This window comes from Hylobates moloch, unplaced genomic scaffold (genome assembly GCF_009828535.3).
Source record: "Hylobates moloch isolate HMO894 unplaced genomic scaffold, HMol_V3 SCAFFOLD_5, whole genome shotgun sequence".
NCBI lineage: Eukaryota > Metazoa > Chordata > Mammalia > Primates > Hylobatidae > Hylobates > Hylobates moloch.
This window is the reverse complement of record NW_026652280.1, coordinates 42,573,652-42,591,178: the sequence shown is the minus strand read 5'-3', so window position 1 is coordinate 42,591,178 and position 17,527 is coordinate 42,573,652. Positions and strand designations below refer to the sequence as shown.

At 38.7% G+C, this 17,527-nt stretch overlaps 1 protein-coding gene across 6 annotated transcripts in view; it reads left to right on the top strand.

The window, feature by feature from the left end:
• Nucleotides 1-17,527, top strand: part of KIAA1328 (KIAA1328 ortholog) — a 369,561-nt gene that overhangs the window by 241,377 nt on the left and 110,657 nt on the right. For 5 of the 6 annotated variants that reach the window (XR_009213485.1, XR_009213486.1, XM_032152477.2 and 2 more), the window contains exon 8: nt 8,407-8,514. The exons of the other annotated variant lie outside the window; for it this stretch is intronic. Coding sequence is in view for 3 of the 5 variants with exons in the window: in XM_032152477.2 (XP_032008368.1) it covers nt 8,407-8,514 (108 nt within the window). In the remaining 2 variants the exon portion in view is untranslated. The remainder of the gene's footprint in view (nt 1-8,406; nt 8,515-17,527) is intronic. 6 annotated transcript variants of the gene reach the window in all.

Below are 17,527 nucleotides of genomic sequence, written 5' to 3'. Positions count from 1 at the left end.
CAGTGGCACAATCACGGCTCACTGCTACAGCCTTGACCTCCTGGGCTCAGGTGATCCTCCTGCCTCAGTTTCCTGAGTAGCTGGAACTACAGGCGCGTGCTGCCATGCCCAGCTAATTTTTGCATTGTTTGTAGAGATAGAGTTTCGCCATTTTTCCCAGGCTGGTCTTGAGCTCCTGGGCTCAAGCAATCTGCCTACATCAGCCTTCCAAAGTGCTGGGATTACAGGCATGAGGCACCACACCCGGCCCAGACACTTACTTTTAATGTAAATTGTGTATGATTTCCCATATGGTTGGCCCCCCATATCCCTGGAGTCAACCAACTGTGGATTGAAAATATTTGGGGGCAATAAATAATGCAACAATAAAACTATTACAAATAAAAAATATAGTATAGCAAGTATTTACATAGCATTGACATTATAGTAGGTATTACCAGTATTATAAGTAATGTAGAGATGATTTAAATTATACCAGAGGATGTGCAAAGATTATATATACATACACATCACTTGAGCAAATCTGTGGGATTTTGGTATGAGAGAAGGTCTGGGACTAATACCCTGAGGATACCAAGGAACCACGGTAGTGTTTTTGAGTATATTTCTTTGAATAGATTTGTTTTATTGTTTGCTCTAAGTATTCTGTTATACACACATAACTTATCAAAGCCTATTGGTGTCATATTTTATCAGTTTAAATTAAATGTAGAAATTTGATCTCCCTTTAAGTTCCCTTGCCCTCCCCCATTTATAATTGTCTTAAACAGTTTCTCATTGAGAATAGAACAAGAGAAATTTCACAATCTGAACAACAGAAATAGACTAAACCAAAAAAGCCTAAACAGAGTCTCTCATTGAGAACCACATCATAAAATATTGTAAGTTTTGCTTAAATCATCAAATTTAAAATAAGTTACAGAATAATTTAGAAAAGTAAAGAGAGGAAAAATCTATTATATTTATCTGTTTCTGTTTTTTTTCTATTGTTCTTCCTTTCTGATGTTCTAAGATTTCCTCTTTTATCTTTTTGTTGTTTTGTTTTTAGATCTCTGTTTATTCTTTAAGGTGAGCCTGCTGTAGTTTTGCTTCATATGAAAATGTTCTTATTTTCACATCATTTCTAAGGGGTATTACCATTGCTGAATATAGGATTCTGAGTTGACAGGGTTGCTTTTTTTTCTATCAGCACTTGACAAATGTGGCATTTTCTTCTGTCCCCCGATGTTTTCCACAGTCATTTGCATTATTTTTCTCTATACATAAAATATAATTTCTCTTTTGCTTTTTAAAGATTTTTTTTGTCTTTAGTTTTAAGAAATTTCACTGTGATGTGTCTTGACATGGATTTCTTTGTCCAGTAAGGACTTTGATCAGCTTCTTGATTTATAGTTTTATGTCTTTTGCCAAATTTAGGAAGTTTTCTATAATTATTTTTTTCTAATACTTTTTGAACCCCATGCCCTCTTCTGGCTAGCTAATGACATAAATTTACAATCTTTTGTTATGGCTCCACATTTTTTAAAATTTTACTTAAATTTTACTGTAAGTCCCTAGAGATTTTTATTAAATAATGGAAAGCAAATACATATGTAAAAGTTCAGGCCGGGTGTGGTGGCTCACGCCTGTAATTCCAGCACCTTCGGAGGCCGAGGTGGTGAATCACCTGAGGTCAGGAGTTTGAGACCAGCCTGGCCAACATGGTGAAACCCCATCTCTACTAAAATACAAAAATTAGCCAGGCATGGTGGTGGGCACCTGTAATCCTAGCTACTTAGGAGGCTCGAATGCGGGAGGTGGAGGTTGCAGTGAGCTGAGATTGCGCCACTGCACTCTAGCCTCGGTGACAGAGCAAGACTGTCTCAAAAAGAAAAAAAAAAAGCTCAATAAGTCTAATGATTTCTAATTTTCTTCCAATTTCATTTATGCAATAACTATGTGAATTATATTTTATCAAGTTATATTTTATTATTTTTATTCAAACATTAGATTTTTGTGGATTGAACAAAAGTACTTAAGAAAGCAAGATGACCAGGAGGGTTCACAGTGTACTCTGGTGATGGGCAGAGAATGTCTGTTTTCTGTCATTACCTTTGAAATTTGTTACTTGTTGTAACTTCTTAAAATGTATACCATCTGGAAAACTACTCACATAAAATAGCTTGAGATCTTTCTGGAACCCAGATCTCTTTATGCTAATTGTCAGTTTAAGCTGACCATGTTCTCATCTTGTGTGTTGAGTTCCTTTACTTGAAAGTGGTTGGCATTTGACTACAATGCAACCTTTCGGTTAGATGGGAATTATCCTTGGGAAGAGTTATTTGCTTTCCGGCTTTAGGAGCCCCAATGTTTCACTTTATTTACTTTGGGTCATTTTCAGTCTTCTGGGTTAGCCTTTGTGAAGGAAATATATCCAAACCATCAGACAGTACCCAGCTGTAACACTGGCCACCTTTAGAACTAGTCATGCTGGGCCAGGCGTGATGGCTTACGCCTATAATCGCAGCACTTTGGGAGGCCGAGGCAGGTGGATCACGAAGTCACGAGGTCGACACCATCCTGGCTAACACGGTGATATCCCATCTCTACTAAAAATACAAAAATTAGCTGGGCATAGTGGCAGGCACCTGTAATCCCAGCTACTTGGGAGGCTGAGGCAGGAGAATCGCTTGAACCCGGGAGGTGGAGGTTGCAGTGCAGTGAGCCAAGATCACGCCACTTCACTCCAGCCTGGGTGACAGAGCGAGACTCTGTCTCAAAAAAAAAAAAAAAAAAGAACTAATCATGCTGGTATCTGGTGCCTTTGTTCATCCCAGTTATAGTTCTGCCATTCCATGTATCCTTATGTTGCTCTTATCCTAAAACAAAGTTCTTTCCAATTGAGACAGTAAAAAAAAAAAAAAAAAAATCCAAATCCAAGTGCGATGCCCAGAGAAACAGACTCAAGACATACATTGATTGATTGATTGATTGATTGACGGAGTTTGGCTCTGTCACCCAAGCTGGAGTGCAGTGGCGCGATCTCGACTCACTGCCTCTGTCACCCAAGCTGGAGTGCAGTGGTGCGATCTCGACTCACTGCAACCTCTGCCTCCCAGGTTCAAGCAATTCTCCTGCCTCAGCCTCCCCGAGTAGCTGGGTTTGCAGGCACGCACCACCACACCAGGCTAATTTTTGTATTTTAGTAGAGACAGGATTTCACCATGTTGGCCAGGCTGGTCTGAAACTCCTGATCTCAAGTGATCCACCCTTCTTGGCCTCCCAAACTGCTGGGATTACAGGCGTGAGCCACTGTGCCTTGCCAAGACATTTTTAATTGAACAGCTTTCACCTCTAGTTATCCTGCCTACTGCCACCATGTTTTATCATAGTTAGCTGGTGAAACCCACAACTAGGACCATAAATCTATCCATTTAATTAATCAGTATCACAATTTATATTTCTAGGCTGAAAGTTGCTGTACTCTCTGGCCTACTTTTTAGGTTTATGTAATGTTATCACTTTTTAGTCATCTGAAACTCAACCTTCTGCACATTAGTATCATATAACAAGAATATCTATCTCAAATGAATCCTCCTAAGACATTGCTTTTATTGTGCCACTTCTGAATTTTAAAAACCCATGATAATTTTGTATTAGGTTATGTTTATTCAACCTAGTATTTTGAAGGCTTTTTATAATTTGGAACCACTTCTCTACCCATTTGTCCCACTTTTCCTAAGAAATAAAGTTTTTTTCCCAAAAGGCAGATTTGTTTCTTTGAGATCTTTTCAGTGTATCCTTCATGTTTCTTTCTCAAGCCATACCTTTTCCTCTGATTTAAATATCTCTGTCCTACTTTTCCGTTTATCCACACCCCGACTCTTCATATAACACGGTCAGAATCCCACTACTTAAAATTTCTAGGTCTGGTTTCTTTTTCACATAACTAATAATTTGTTATTGAATATGTCCAAAATTAGCACCTTATTGTTTAATGTGTAATGTTCTGTAATTCAGTTTCATCCTTGTCTGAGCACATATTTACTAATCCCTCTACTCTGCACAAAACTGTATGTGAGGAGTATTAAAATGAGCAAGACTTGATCTTGGCTCAGTATATTACACATAATCTCACGCTTTTATATATATATATAGTTTTAACTTTTATATATCTTTTTTTTATACTTTAGGTTTTAGGGTACATGTGCACAATGTGCAGGTTTGTTACATATGTATCCATGTGCCATGTTGATTTCCTGCACCCATTAACTCGTCATTTAGCATTAGGTATATCTCCTAATGCTGTCCCTCCCCCCTACCCCCACCCCACAACAGTCCCCGGAGTGTGATGTTCCCCTTCCTGTGTCCATGAGTTCTCATTGTTCAATTCCCACCCATGAGTGAGAACATGCAGTGTTTGGTTTTTTGTCCTTGCGATAGTTTACTGAGAATGATGTTTTCCAGTTTCATCCATGTCCCTACAAAGGACATGAACTCATCATTTTTTACGGCTGCATAGTATTCCATGGTGTATATGCGCCACATTTTCTTAATCCAGTCTATCGTTGTTGGACATTTGGGTTGGTTCCAACTCTTTGCTATTGTGAATAGTGCCGCAATAAACATACGTGTGCATGTGTCTTTATAGCAGCATGATTTATAGTCCTTTGGGTATATACCCAGTAATGGGATGGCTGGGTCAAATGGTATTTCTAGTTCTAGATCCCTGAGGAATCGCCACACTGACTTCCACAATGGTTGAACTAGTTTACAGTCCCACCAACAGTGTAAAAGTGTTCCTATTTCTCCACTTCCTCTCCAGCACCTGTTGTTTCCTGATTTTTTAATGATGGCCATTCTAACTGGTGTGAGATGGTATCTCACTGTGGTTTTGATTTGCATTTCTCTGATGGCCAGTGATGATGAGCATTTCTTCATGTGTTTTTTGGCTGCATAAATGTCTTCTTTTGAGAAATGTCTGTTCATGTCCTTTGCCCACTTTTTGATGGGGTTGTTTGTTTTTTTCTTGTAAATTTGTTTGAGTTCATTGTAGATTCTGGATATTAGCCCTTTGTCAGATGAGTAGGTTGCAAAAATTTTCTCCCATTCTGTAGGTTGCCTGTTCACTCTGATGGTAGTTTCTTTTGCTGTGCAGAAGCTCTTTAGTTTAATTAGATCCCATTTGTCAATTTTGGCTTTTGTTGCCATTGCTTTTGGTGTTTTAGACATGAAGTCCTTGCCCATGCCTATGTCCTGAATGGTATTGCCTAGGTTTTCTTGTAGGATTTTAATGGTTTTAGGTCTAACATTTAGGTCTTTAATCCATCTTGAATTAATTTTTGTGTAAGGTGTAAGGAAGGGATCGAGTTTCAGCTTTCTACATATGGCTAGGCAGTTTTCCCAGCACCATTTATTAAATAGGGAATCCTTTCCCCATTTCTTGTTTTTGTCAGGTTTGTGAAAGATCAGATAGTTGTAGATATGCGGCATCATTTCTGAAGGCTCTGTTCTGTTCCATTGATCTATGTCTCTGTTGTGGTACCAGTACCATGCTGTTGTGGTTACTGTAGCCTTGTAGTATAGTTTGAAGTCAGGTAGCGTGATGCATCCAGCTTTGTTCTTTTGGCTTAGGACTGACTTGGCGATGCGGGCTCTTTTTTGGTTCCATATGAACTTTAAAGTAGTTTTTTCCAATTCTGTGAAGAAAGTCATTGGTAGCTTGATGGGGATGGCATTGAATCTATAAATTACCTTGGGCAGTGTGGCCATTTTCACGATATTGATTCTTCCAACCCATGAGCATGGAATGTTCTTCCATTTGTGTGTATCCTCTTTTATTTCATTGAGCAGTGGTTTGTAGTTCTCCTTGAAGAGGTCCTTCACATCCCTTGTAAGATGGATTCCTAGGTATTTTATTCTCTTTGAAGCAATTGTGAATGGGAGTTCACTCATGATTTGGCTCTCTGTTTGTCTGTGATTGGTGTACAAGAATGCTTGTGATTTTTGTACATTGATTTTGTATCCTGAGACTTTGCTGAAGTTGCTAATCAGCTTAAGGAGATTTTGGGCTGAGACAAGATTTTGGGGTTTTCTAGATATACAATCATGTCATCTGCAAACAGGGACAATTTTACTTCCTCTTTTCCTAATTGAATACCCTTTATTTCCTTCTCCTGCCTGATTGCTCTGGCCAGAACTTCCAGCACTATGTTGAATAGGAGCAGTGAGAGAGGGCATCCCTGTCTTGTGCCAGTTTTCAGAGGGAATGCTTCCAGTTTTTGCCCATTCAGTATGATATTGGCTGTGAGTTTGTCATAGATAGCTCTTACTATTTTAAGATACATCCCATCAATACCTAATTTATTGAGAGTTTTTAGCATGAAGGGTTGTTGAATTTTGTCAAAGGCCTTTCTGCATCTATTGAGATAATCATGTGGTTTTATATATCTTTACTAAGCTTGTCACTTACCTGCCCCAAGGAATTTTTTTTTTTTTTTTTTTGATACAGCGTCTCACTCTGTCACTCAGGCTGAAGTGCAGTGGTGTGATCTTGGCTCACTGCAACCTCTGTCTCCCGGGTTCAAGCGATTCTCCTGCCTCAGCCTCCCAAGTAGCTGGGATTACAGGCACCTGCCACCACGCACAGCTGATTTTTGTATTTTTAGTAGAAATGGGATTTCGCCATGTTGGCCAGGCTGGTCTCAAACTCCTTACCTCAGGTGATCTGCCCACCTCGGTCTCCCAAAGTGCTGGGATTGCAGGCGTGAGCCACCGCGCCCGGCCCCAGGGAATTTCACTTCAACTAAATTCATGAATGAATATCTGCTATACACAAGCCATTGTTTATAGTGCTCAGGATGTTCAGGAAAAATATTGGGAAGGCAATCTAATTGAATACCAAATGAGTAGCACAGAATTGTTTTAGTAGTTCAGAATCTTGGGACAAGCTTGTCATTTTAGAATAAATTTGGCATGACATTGGCATTTACTTGAATTGTAATTAATGATACATTCTGCCACCTTGTTACTACATGATTGCCAATAACAACTTTCGAAAGGGTATTATTTTTGTGAGTACTTTCCAGATTGATCGGAGAAATTTATCCAGAATATTATTCATGATTGTGCCAAGAACCACCTTAAATCATTTTTGGAGCAAAGTAGTGTTTGTATAATGAATAAAAATCAAGGCTAATTATAAATATTTACCCTTTTCTCCCACTCTAACAATATGCCTTAATATATGTACTCTCTACCTAACTATGATAAAATTCAGTGTTCACCAGTGAAAAACGTGTCACCTTGAGAGAGTTATGTGCCTGGCCCAGCCCTCACTTTAGTAATTTATAAATAGGTAATGGTAAAAGTAACTATATCATAGAGTGGTTGTGAGGATCAGTACAATAGTATATATAAAATGCACTCCTTAAAGGTAGTTGCTGTCATCAGGATCATCATTACTGCTGTAGAGGCTACTGTGACTGATATTATTGCTGCTTTGTTTTCACTTTTCTTATAATTCCCTGATTTGGGCATTTTGCTTCTACATTTACCTACCTATGTGTCACCACCAAATATTAGTCTTAAACTAAGTTCCTGAAGGGAATTAATCCATGTACTTTGTACATTAATTCCAACCAGTTAGTTGGAATTATAGGAATGTCTTTTGACAATGATGAAAATGACAATATTGTTTTAATAATGTTTTTACACTTCAGAGTTTGATTTCATAGTTAAAGAATATACTTTTACAGATAACCAGAGAACATTTCTTAAAAGCCAAGAGAATAAGTGTCACATATTTGATACCAGTGATTAGCACTCAAACTCCCAGTAGAAAATCTTTTTGCTGAGTTTTTCCATGGCTTTCCCTCCTCAGTACATGTCAGTGTAGGGCTAAGTAAGCATTGATGGATACAGTGTCTTCCAATTCTTTTGGAAGAATTCATCTTTGACTCAGGGAAAATATGTTGGTTAGTGAGCTGTACCCCTAATTATTTGAAGTGTCAGTATGAGAAGTGGGTGCTTCCCATATAAATGTTGGTCAGAGTCAGTGATAGAGTTACTAGAATTCACATTGAGACACTGGTGATCGCAGTACCCTTGCTTACAATGAAGAGAGGGAAGAATTAACTTTCTACGGCAGAGATTTAAAGTGCTCCTATTGAAGTATCTATAATTTTGAATTTTTAAATAATATTCTAACCAACTTAATCTTCCCTACCTTTAAAGAAAATTTAAGTTACTGTGAAATCAGTTTGTGTTTGTTTATGTATATTTAAGAATTACTCATTTATTTTTGACTGAGTTTTAATTGGAAAATAATTTCTGGGGATCTAGCTGAAAGAGCATGGTTTTCTAAAGTTTATCATTCAGTTTATCAGGCTTCACAAGATTAGAAATTTTTTAAATTAATTTTTACAGGTTAAGAGCTCAGGCTCTGTTTAAGTCGAGAGAACTGGTTGCTGAAAAAGAGCTTACTAAACCCCAAGAACTCAAACTGGATATGAATGGCAGTGACTCTGGACCAAGGTAAACCTGAAGTCTCAGTTAAAACAAGAATATTAAGGGCATAAATATTTAGGATATGTTTGGTATACTTTTATAGCTCTGTGTTGATTAATAAAGTTTTGTGACCATATGAATAAGTACATTCCTGTTATAAAATTGTGAAAAATATAGAAAAATACAAAAAACAAAATAAAAATCATTCATAATCCTACAACTTTGAGAGAATCTTTTGAGCCCTTTTCTACTATTTCTCTTTTTGGTTTTTTTTTTGGTGCAGTATTATAGTCTATATTGAGTATTAAGGATTATGCTTATACAGAATTTTATGTTACTTTTTTCACTGTATCATATTTTGTGATCTTATTAAATACTCTGGGAAAACATTAATTCATTCGACAAATACATATTGCTTGGCAGCTGGGCTCAATATTTATCTATTAGTCTGTTACTGGATAATACAGGGTTTTGCTATTATAAATTTTGCCTTGAAGAACATTTCTCTAAATAAATGTTTTATCTCTACCTATTTCCTTGTTATAGATTCCTGTAAGTGGAATTACTAGTACAAAGTATATATGAATCTTTTTATGATCCTTGATTCATATTGCCAAATTGTTTTGTGTGATTGCTGGACTAGAGGCTAGGTCTGCAACAATCAATCTGGATCCTGGAGCTAAAGGATAGGCCTTGAACCTGGGTCCTGGATCCTGGGTCTGTGGAGCCAGCCCAGCACTGGATTCTGTGGGGTCAGGCCTGGGTCTGCCTCAGGATAGGACTATAAAGACTGACCTAGCATGGGGCAGGCCTGGTGCCTGAGGTCAGGGATGCCAGTCTAGGCTGGGGCAGGGGTAAACTCGGGCTTTGTGGACTGACCTGGCTCTGGGCTGGTCTGGAATCTGAGGCAGGCCTGGAATTTGGAATAGCAGGATCTCACCTGGTGCTGAGGCAGGTCTGAATGCTCATTATGTAGTATTGGCCTGGAGTCTGGAACTAGGATGGGCTGCCCAACGCTAGCTTTTACTGAGGTGGGCCTGATGTTAGCGTCTGAGGCAAAGTCTAGTTCTCACTTCCCTCTCTTCCCTGCCCAAGCAGAGGGTATCTCTCTCTACTGTGTTGCCAGAGTTTGGGGAAAGGGTGCTGCCAGTAATGTAAGTCTGTTCTTCCTACCCTTTTCAATACGTTCCTTCTTATTTTTGTGCTACAGCCTGGTGCTATAATCTCTCACCTGGCTTGCATAGCTCTCATAAAGGTATTTTTGTAGGTGGATAGTTATTCAAATTGATGTTTCTGATGGGGGAGATGGGAGGGGCAGGGACGAGTCCTTGAAAGTCCTATTCTGCCATCTTGCTGACGTTCCTCTTCCTACAAGCAGTTTTGACTGTTTTAGATGTTTCCTCTTTTATCTGTTCCTTCTAGTATTTATATCCATATTTCTGAATAACAGACTTATGTAGTCATTAAGTATTGACTTTCTGCTATGGAAATTGATGATTTAGCTCTCACTGATAACTATCTATTTGCTCCCTGCTTTTCTCCCTTTTATCTTCCCTCTCTTTACCTTTCTTTCTCCCTTTTTCCCTCTCCTCCCTCTCTCCATATTTCTTTTTACATATATAACATACCCCCACACGTGCTATTTCCTTCCTTCTGTCCTATCAATATATCTATTTCAAAATATTTATTACTGTAAATATTTTTTGCACAGCTGAACTATCTACTATTCTTAAATTTAATATTGTATAATTATTTTCTCTGGAGTTTAAAAATGACTTATTCAGCACAGAAAGACAAATACAGTGTGATCTCTCTTATATGTAGAATCCAAAATGGTTGAATGAGTGGTCACCATGGCCTGGGGGGTTGGGGGCAGGGGCAGGGGGCGGAATAGGAAGATACTGCTCAAAGACTGCAAAGTTTCAGTGAGCTTGAATATGTTCTGGAGGTCTGTTGTATAACATGGTAGCTATGGCTATAATAACGTATCATATAGTTGAATATTACTAAAAAAGTAGATATTAAGTGTTCTCACCACAAAAATATATAAATATGTAAGGTGATGGATTTGTTAACCAGTTTGATGTAATCATTTTGTAATGAATACGTACAGTATATCAAAACATCACTTTGTATACAATAATATATACAGTGTTTACCAATTACAATTTACTAGATATCCCTCCTGGAGACTTCCATAAAATCCTGCTCTAGTATGAACTTTATTATTCTCTAGGCATTTTGTCTAGTGATTTCATCTGAAATTTCCTTAACTATCATCCTGGAGATTTTCTTTCCTTTCTATCTTATATTCCTTTTTTCCTGGATCACATGCTGTCCTCTTTTTGGTTTATACCCTTTCCTCTTACTAAAACATGCCCTGCAGTAGCTTACTGTAGGAGTGCAGAGGCAGTAAGTTTTTTGTGTCACACCTCTGAAAAATGTCTTTAGTCAATCTTCATGTTCAGTTTATAGTTTAGCTTTATATAGCATTCTGACTTAGTAGTTTTCCTCAGAAAGGATTGAAGGTTGTATTCTATTACCTTTTAGTTTCTAGTGTTGCCATTAAGAAGTGTGTTGCAGTCTGATTCTTGATCTTTTTATGTGATCTATTCCCCATCACAACTGTTAGGGAACTTACCACAACTTATCTTTCTCTAAAATTCTAAAAATGTATGCTGATATGCATAAGTTACACCTTTTTCCATTCATGCAGAATCTTTTAACTGGGAAACTTTCTTCAATTTAGAGAAATTTCCTTTGCTAATGTATTGTCTCTTTCGAGAACTCATCTTACTGAGATGTTGACTCTGTTAGAATAAACTCTGATTTTCTTATTTTTCTCTCCTATATTTCATATCAGGTTTTTTTGTTTGTTTGTTTGAGACAGGGTTTTACTCTGTTGCCCAGGCTCAAGTTCAGTGGCACAATCACAGCTCATTGCATCCTTGATCTCCTGGGCTCAATGATCTTGCCCACTCAGCCTCCCAGGTAGCTAGGACTGCAGGTGCGTGCCACTATACCCAACCAATTTTTTTGTATTTTTTTAGAGACAGGGTTTTGCCATATTACCCAGGCTCGTCTCAAACTCCTGGGCTCAAGTGATCTACCCTCCTCAGCTTCCCAAAGAGCTGGGATTATAGGCGTGAGCTACTGCACCCAGTGTTATAATTCTTAATTTCTGAAAACATCGTATTCTTAGAAAGGCCATTTTTTAAAATAAGAACCCATTCTCATTTTACATATGCAATTTTTTTTTTCTTATCTCTGAGAATATTTGTAATAATTTGTGAAGTTTTATCTCTTCCTGGTGAATTGTGTCTATTTTCACCAAGTTCAAATTACCTTTTTCCACAAATGTCTGATGATCCACCTGTATTGTGAAGCAAAACGATAAAAAACTATGGAAAGCTCTCAGTATATTTTGAGCAGAGCTTGTCAGCTGATGGACTTCACCATGATCAGGTAGGCACACTGGGGACTCTTACTTGCTACTATCCATAGATTTTCTTCTCTTGGGATGATCAGTTTCCCTAGGGATAAATCTCTTGCAGGTGTGAGAATAAGGGATAGAAGCATTATTTAAGTTTCATGCCAATGTGGGGAGCCAGGGGGAGTAAAAAAAAATGGGCTCATCACTTGTTACATAGGCTTTCACTTAATCTCCCTTTTAACTGTATGGATTTCTGCCCTCAATGTATTTCAGGCCCCAAGTTCAGGGTCATTCTTTTTCAGCCTCTCTTGGGGGATAAACCTCCAGTCATCGTCATACAATGGGGGCAGATAGAGGAGGACACGTTGGCTTTTCACTGCTATAGAGACTTTAAATCAGCTGTGCTTTTAGTACCATCTGCGTTTCTACCTGCTTCCTCCAGTCCCTGAGCCTTTGAGGAGTTCTCTGACATGTTTCAGCTTACAGGATCTTTCAACCCCAGCTAGCAGATATTTCAGTTTTGACTTTTCTACTTGGCTAGTTGAGTTTCAACTGATACACCTGCTTTCCAGCCTTCTAAAATTCTGTAACATCTCTTCTCTGTTGTACTGTCTTCACTTTGCAGCTTCATAGGTTTTATAACTTTTTTGTTATTTTAATATTAATTTTCAGTGGTTTTAGAAGAGAATAGAGATATGTATTCAATCAGTCATGTAAATTAGCTCTCCAATGTTTATTTGTATATTTAAACCATATTTGACAATTTAGTAGGCAGAAAGATGGAATCTTGTAATTTGCAGTCACTCTGTATTCAATTAGAATGAACACTTTTCTATGTTTATTAATGCTTTGTGTTTCTTTGTGGAATTTTCACTTCCTATGCTCATATTTTTTATGTAGGGACATTATAGTTCTTCTTTAGTTCATATGTATTTTTTAATTTAATTTTTTTATTTTTAATACTATTCATGTTTATCTGTATCTTTACTGATTCACTTTCTTACTTGCTTATGGTAGAAAAAAATATAAAATGCTGATAATACTAAAGAAGAAAACAAAATGTACCTATAATCTCATCATCTGGAGGTAATCTTTGTATGTATTACCATTTCTTATTTATTCATGGGTATGTATTTTTATATTATAAATTTTGTTTCATAAACCACCTTAAAATTTTTTAATTGAACTTTAAAAAATTTTTAATGTCAACATATCTCTTGTAAAAAGTAAAACATCAAAGACATATTAAGAAAGTATCAGTCATTTTTCATTTTCTATTCTGTTGTCTGTCCTGATTGTCTTGGTTGAATTAGAGTTAGCACTCTAATATGTATCCTTCTAAACCTTTCTTTATGCTTACAAATATATGCAACATGTGTATATATTTGAAATCAAATTGAACACTTTTTTCTCATTTAACAGTACATAATGGTTATTTATCAGAGCTATAGTAAACAGAGTAATTCTGCCCCAAAGGTATCTATGTTCTATTAATAATTTCCTAGGAGGGTGTAGTGGGGGAGGGGACGTATATATGTGTGTATGTGTGTGTTTGAGGTAGGGAGGATAGGTCCCTATCTCTAGCCTATCAAAATTCTATACTGTCTTTTGTGACTTATCTCAAATAGTACCTCTTCCAGAAATATTTTCTTTGCATTTCTTTTATAGCCCTTATATTATGTATAGATGATAAATATTTGTACATTTGCCTTATTCTACTATTAGGGTACTTGAAGGTAGTGGCTTTTTTTTTAGATGAAGTCTCATTCTGTCACCCGGGCTGGAGTGCATGTCACAATCTCGGCTCACTGCAACCTCCACCTCCCAGGTTCAAGCAGTTCTCCTGTCTTGGCCTCCCGAGTAGCTGGGACTACAGGTGCACGCCACCATGCCCAGCTAATTTTTGTACTTTTAGTAGAGATAGTGTTTCACCGTGTTGGTCAGGCTGGTCTTGAACTTCTGACCTCAGGTGATGCACCTGCCTTGGCCTCCCAAAGTGCTGGGATTACAGGCGTGAGCCACTGAGCCCTGCCTGGTAGTGGCTTTTTATATCATCCAAAGCACTTAGCAAGGTAGTTTTTCTTTTCTTAACAATAAAAATTTTTGTTGAATTGCTCAGTATTATATAAAAGTACAAAAATGGTCACATCTAATTGGAGTATGCAAAATTACAAAACTGTTCATTTTTAAGGGTCATCTTTGTATAACCAATAAATTAACATCAAACAAACTAAGTAAAAAAGAAACCGGAGGATGTAGAAACAACTTACGACTTTCGAAATCATTACCATCTTTCATGTGATAATTATCTTCCAATGGTTTGGCTCAGCTGTGCCCTACCATTTGCTCTTATTTGTCATTAAGGCCTCACATATTATTTATTTTCATTCTGTAGCATTTATGCAGGAAGGCAGCAATGTAAATTCCCTTGCCTGGGATTCTTCCCACAGACAATAGGAAATAAATTGCAATTAGATTTTGGTAATTGTATATAATTAACTCAAAATGAACTTTTAATTATAAAAAAAGTTTTCACTTTCTCATTATCTCATTTATTTTAGTCCCAAATTCTTAATGCCTCACTGAAGTTTAATATTTTAAAAACAGAGTATTTTTAATACTAAGATAATTTAAATATCCAAATAAATAAAATTTGCTTAAAATTAAATTTTATTTAGGGAGTTCTAGTGTTAAAGCCAAAGAGCCTGCAAGGTACAAAGTAAATGGATCATTCTCATAACCATTCTTGATTGTATTTTCTAAAATTAGTGGGCATTTTTGCTTAATAATTCTACAAAGCCATCTCAAGGCTCTACAGTATTCTCCCCTGACTTATCTCTAACTATTCCTGGTGTTAATGGAGACAACATCATTTCCATAGCAAGTGAGATCAAATAGACATTAAATTCATTGTATTTACCTCTTTCAGCCTCATATTAGATGAAATAAAGACTGATGTGTGAGAATTCTTGGCTTACCAATGACTGTCAGACTTGGAAGCACTTGCCAGAGTTTCTTGAAATCCTTATAATGTATGATTTTGAAAGGTATATGGTCTTCTCAAAGGCATTTTAGGACTTTTTTTTGGCAGCAGTGTATAGTCTTATATTTTTGTCATAATTATTTAAATTTAGGTCATACATGCCCAGATGCCCCTAGACCTTAGAGCATGTCCATCTCTTTGACTGGAGCACTAATTTTTTTAAATCTCAATCTTTCTCAGTTAAGTATGAAAGGAAGTCATCTCCTAAGAAAGATGGCAATGAGGAGAACATTGGGGAGGAGGATGCTGATAAACTCGAAATAGCCTCAATTGAAGATATAATAAGAAATCATCAGAAGATGATGAATATGAAGTAATACATCCAGAATATAGATGTTCTCTTGAATCAATAAGATAAACTACCTTAAATAGGCAACTCTCAGAAAGGTAAATCCAAATAGTAGGTATATAATACCTTCCTCAACTAATCAGGGAAAACAAAACACAAAAGAATAGTTCAAAATGAATACCTAGAGTCACCCAGAACTCACTTCCTCTACAAAGAAGGATCAAAACAGTAAATAAATAACTAAGTGTCAAATAGAGCTTCTTGGAGAGAAGCACTGGAATTCAACAGGGAAGTCACAGGGAACCTCTGAGGCACAGAAGGAGAGAGAAGCAAAGCAACCAGTCTGGCCGGGATCAGCTCATACCAGGAAGAACTCCTCATTGGGAAAAAAAGTGAAGTAAATCACCACCATGTTCTTTAAGTTCTGCCTTTATTGTAGGGAAATAGTTAGCAAGTGATTTCCAGTGGTCCACATTCCCACCATGGACTCCTGCAATTCTAGCTATAGGAGAGCTCTTCAGTTCTTATGGGCTTTGAGACTAGTATAGGCAGCTACCTGGAGCCCATGCAACAGCATTGTTCCAGCAAGAGAGTTGATACTGGGTCCCACGTACCCACTGAGACTCAAGCAGCTGCACCTCCCTGCCATTTTAGGAGATCAGCCTCCATCAAACTACATTCTGCGTTAGGTCCCAACAACCCCTGCATCTTCACATCTCTGGAGCCCTGCTGACATCCCTCCACATCTTTCTAGAGGGCTAAATTGTCATGATGCTGGATGGACCCAGTAATGAAGCCAGATATCCAGCACTGTTGTCCACATATTGTCCTACACCCTAGGGAACAGGCAGTTCAGCATACCAAGGAAGCTGGCCTCAGGACAAAGGGAGCCAAAGCATGCGCTCCCCATAGCCAGAGAGCTGCCTATTGAGGCATGCTGCCACTGACAGCAACCTTGCTTCCTCCAACAGCAGGACCACAGAACAGCACATGCCTTCAGGGAGCCTGGAGACTGGCCCACTCGTATGCCATCTGAAACCTTAGGATAGGCCCATTCTACCCACTACCAGCAGTGCCCAGGCATGCCATCCGGTAGCCTGGGGGCTGGCCCACCCACCTGTCACAGCTGTTGCCAACATGCACCATTGGGAGATCGGAGGACATGCCTACCCAGCCCACTACTGCTGGCACACATGTGCATTCCCTAGCAGGGATTAATTCACCCTGCTCACTGCTGCCTATAGCCAAGTGCACCATAGGAAGGCCTAATGAGAGGTCCACCCTACCTGCTGCCACTGGTGCCTGCACTCACACCCAGGGGCCTAAGAACAGACCCACCCCATCTACCACCCTTGCCAGAGGCACTCTAGCTTACCATTTGTCAGCCTGTGGATTGACCCACCCCACTAATTGAAGCCAGTGCCCACATGTACCACTGTGAGTCCTGCAGTCTTATTCTGCTTGCAGCTGATGGCACTTGTGCACACAATCTGGGAGACTTGGAGATAGACCCACCCCACCTGCCACCACTGATGCCCATGCACACCTTGTGGGCACCTGAGGATAGGGCTCTCTTTGCCTACTCCCACCTGCACACAATCTCCAGGGTTCTGGAGATTGGTCTACTATACCCACCACTACTGTCACTCACAAATGTCATCCAGTGGCATAAGGACAGACCCATCCTGCTCACCACTGGCAAATGTGCACATATCCCAGAATCCCAAGGACTGGCCTGCTCAGCCCATCATTGACACCAGTGGCTATTGGACACAACACTTAGGGGCCTGTGGATTGGCCTACCACTGCCAGTGCCAGACATGCTGCTTAGGGGCCCAAGGACCTATCTGCCTGCCCAAATAACTGTTGCCACTGTCAGGACCAGAACAAGCCACTTGGATGCTCGAGGTATGGCCTGCTTAGACCTGCCACTCTCACTGCCTGAATAAATCACTGGGGAGACAGACTGGCACACTCACCCAGCCACCACCAACACTAATCCCTTGCCACAGCTTACACTGACAACCACAGCCTAAGCCACTGAGGAACTATCAGATACTGCTGACACTTACAGCTAAAAATCATGAAGACTACACTACTGCACTCACCCAGAATCAAAGCCAAAGCACCCTACTCAGCCAACACTATAAATATATAGAAAAAAACCCTTTTCTTATAAAAGTGAACCCATAGAATTAGAAGAAATGACTATTAAACCAGATGCACAAATATCAATATAAGGACACAAGAAATGTGAAAAAGCAAGGTAACATAA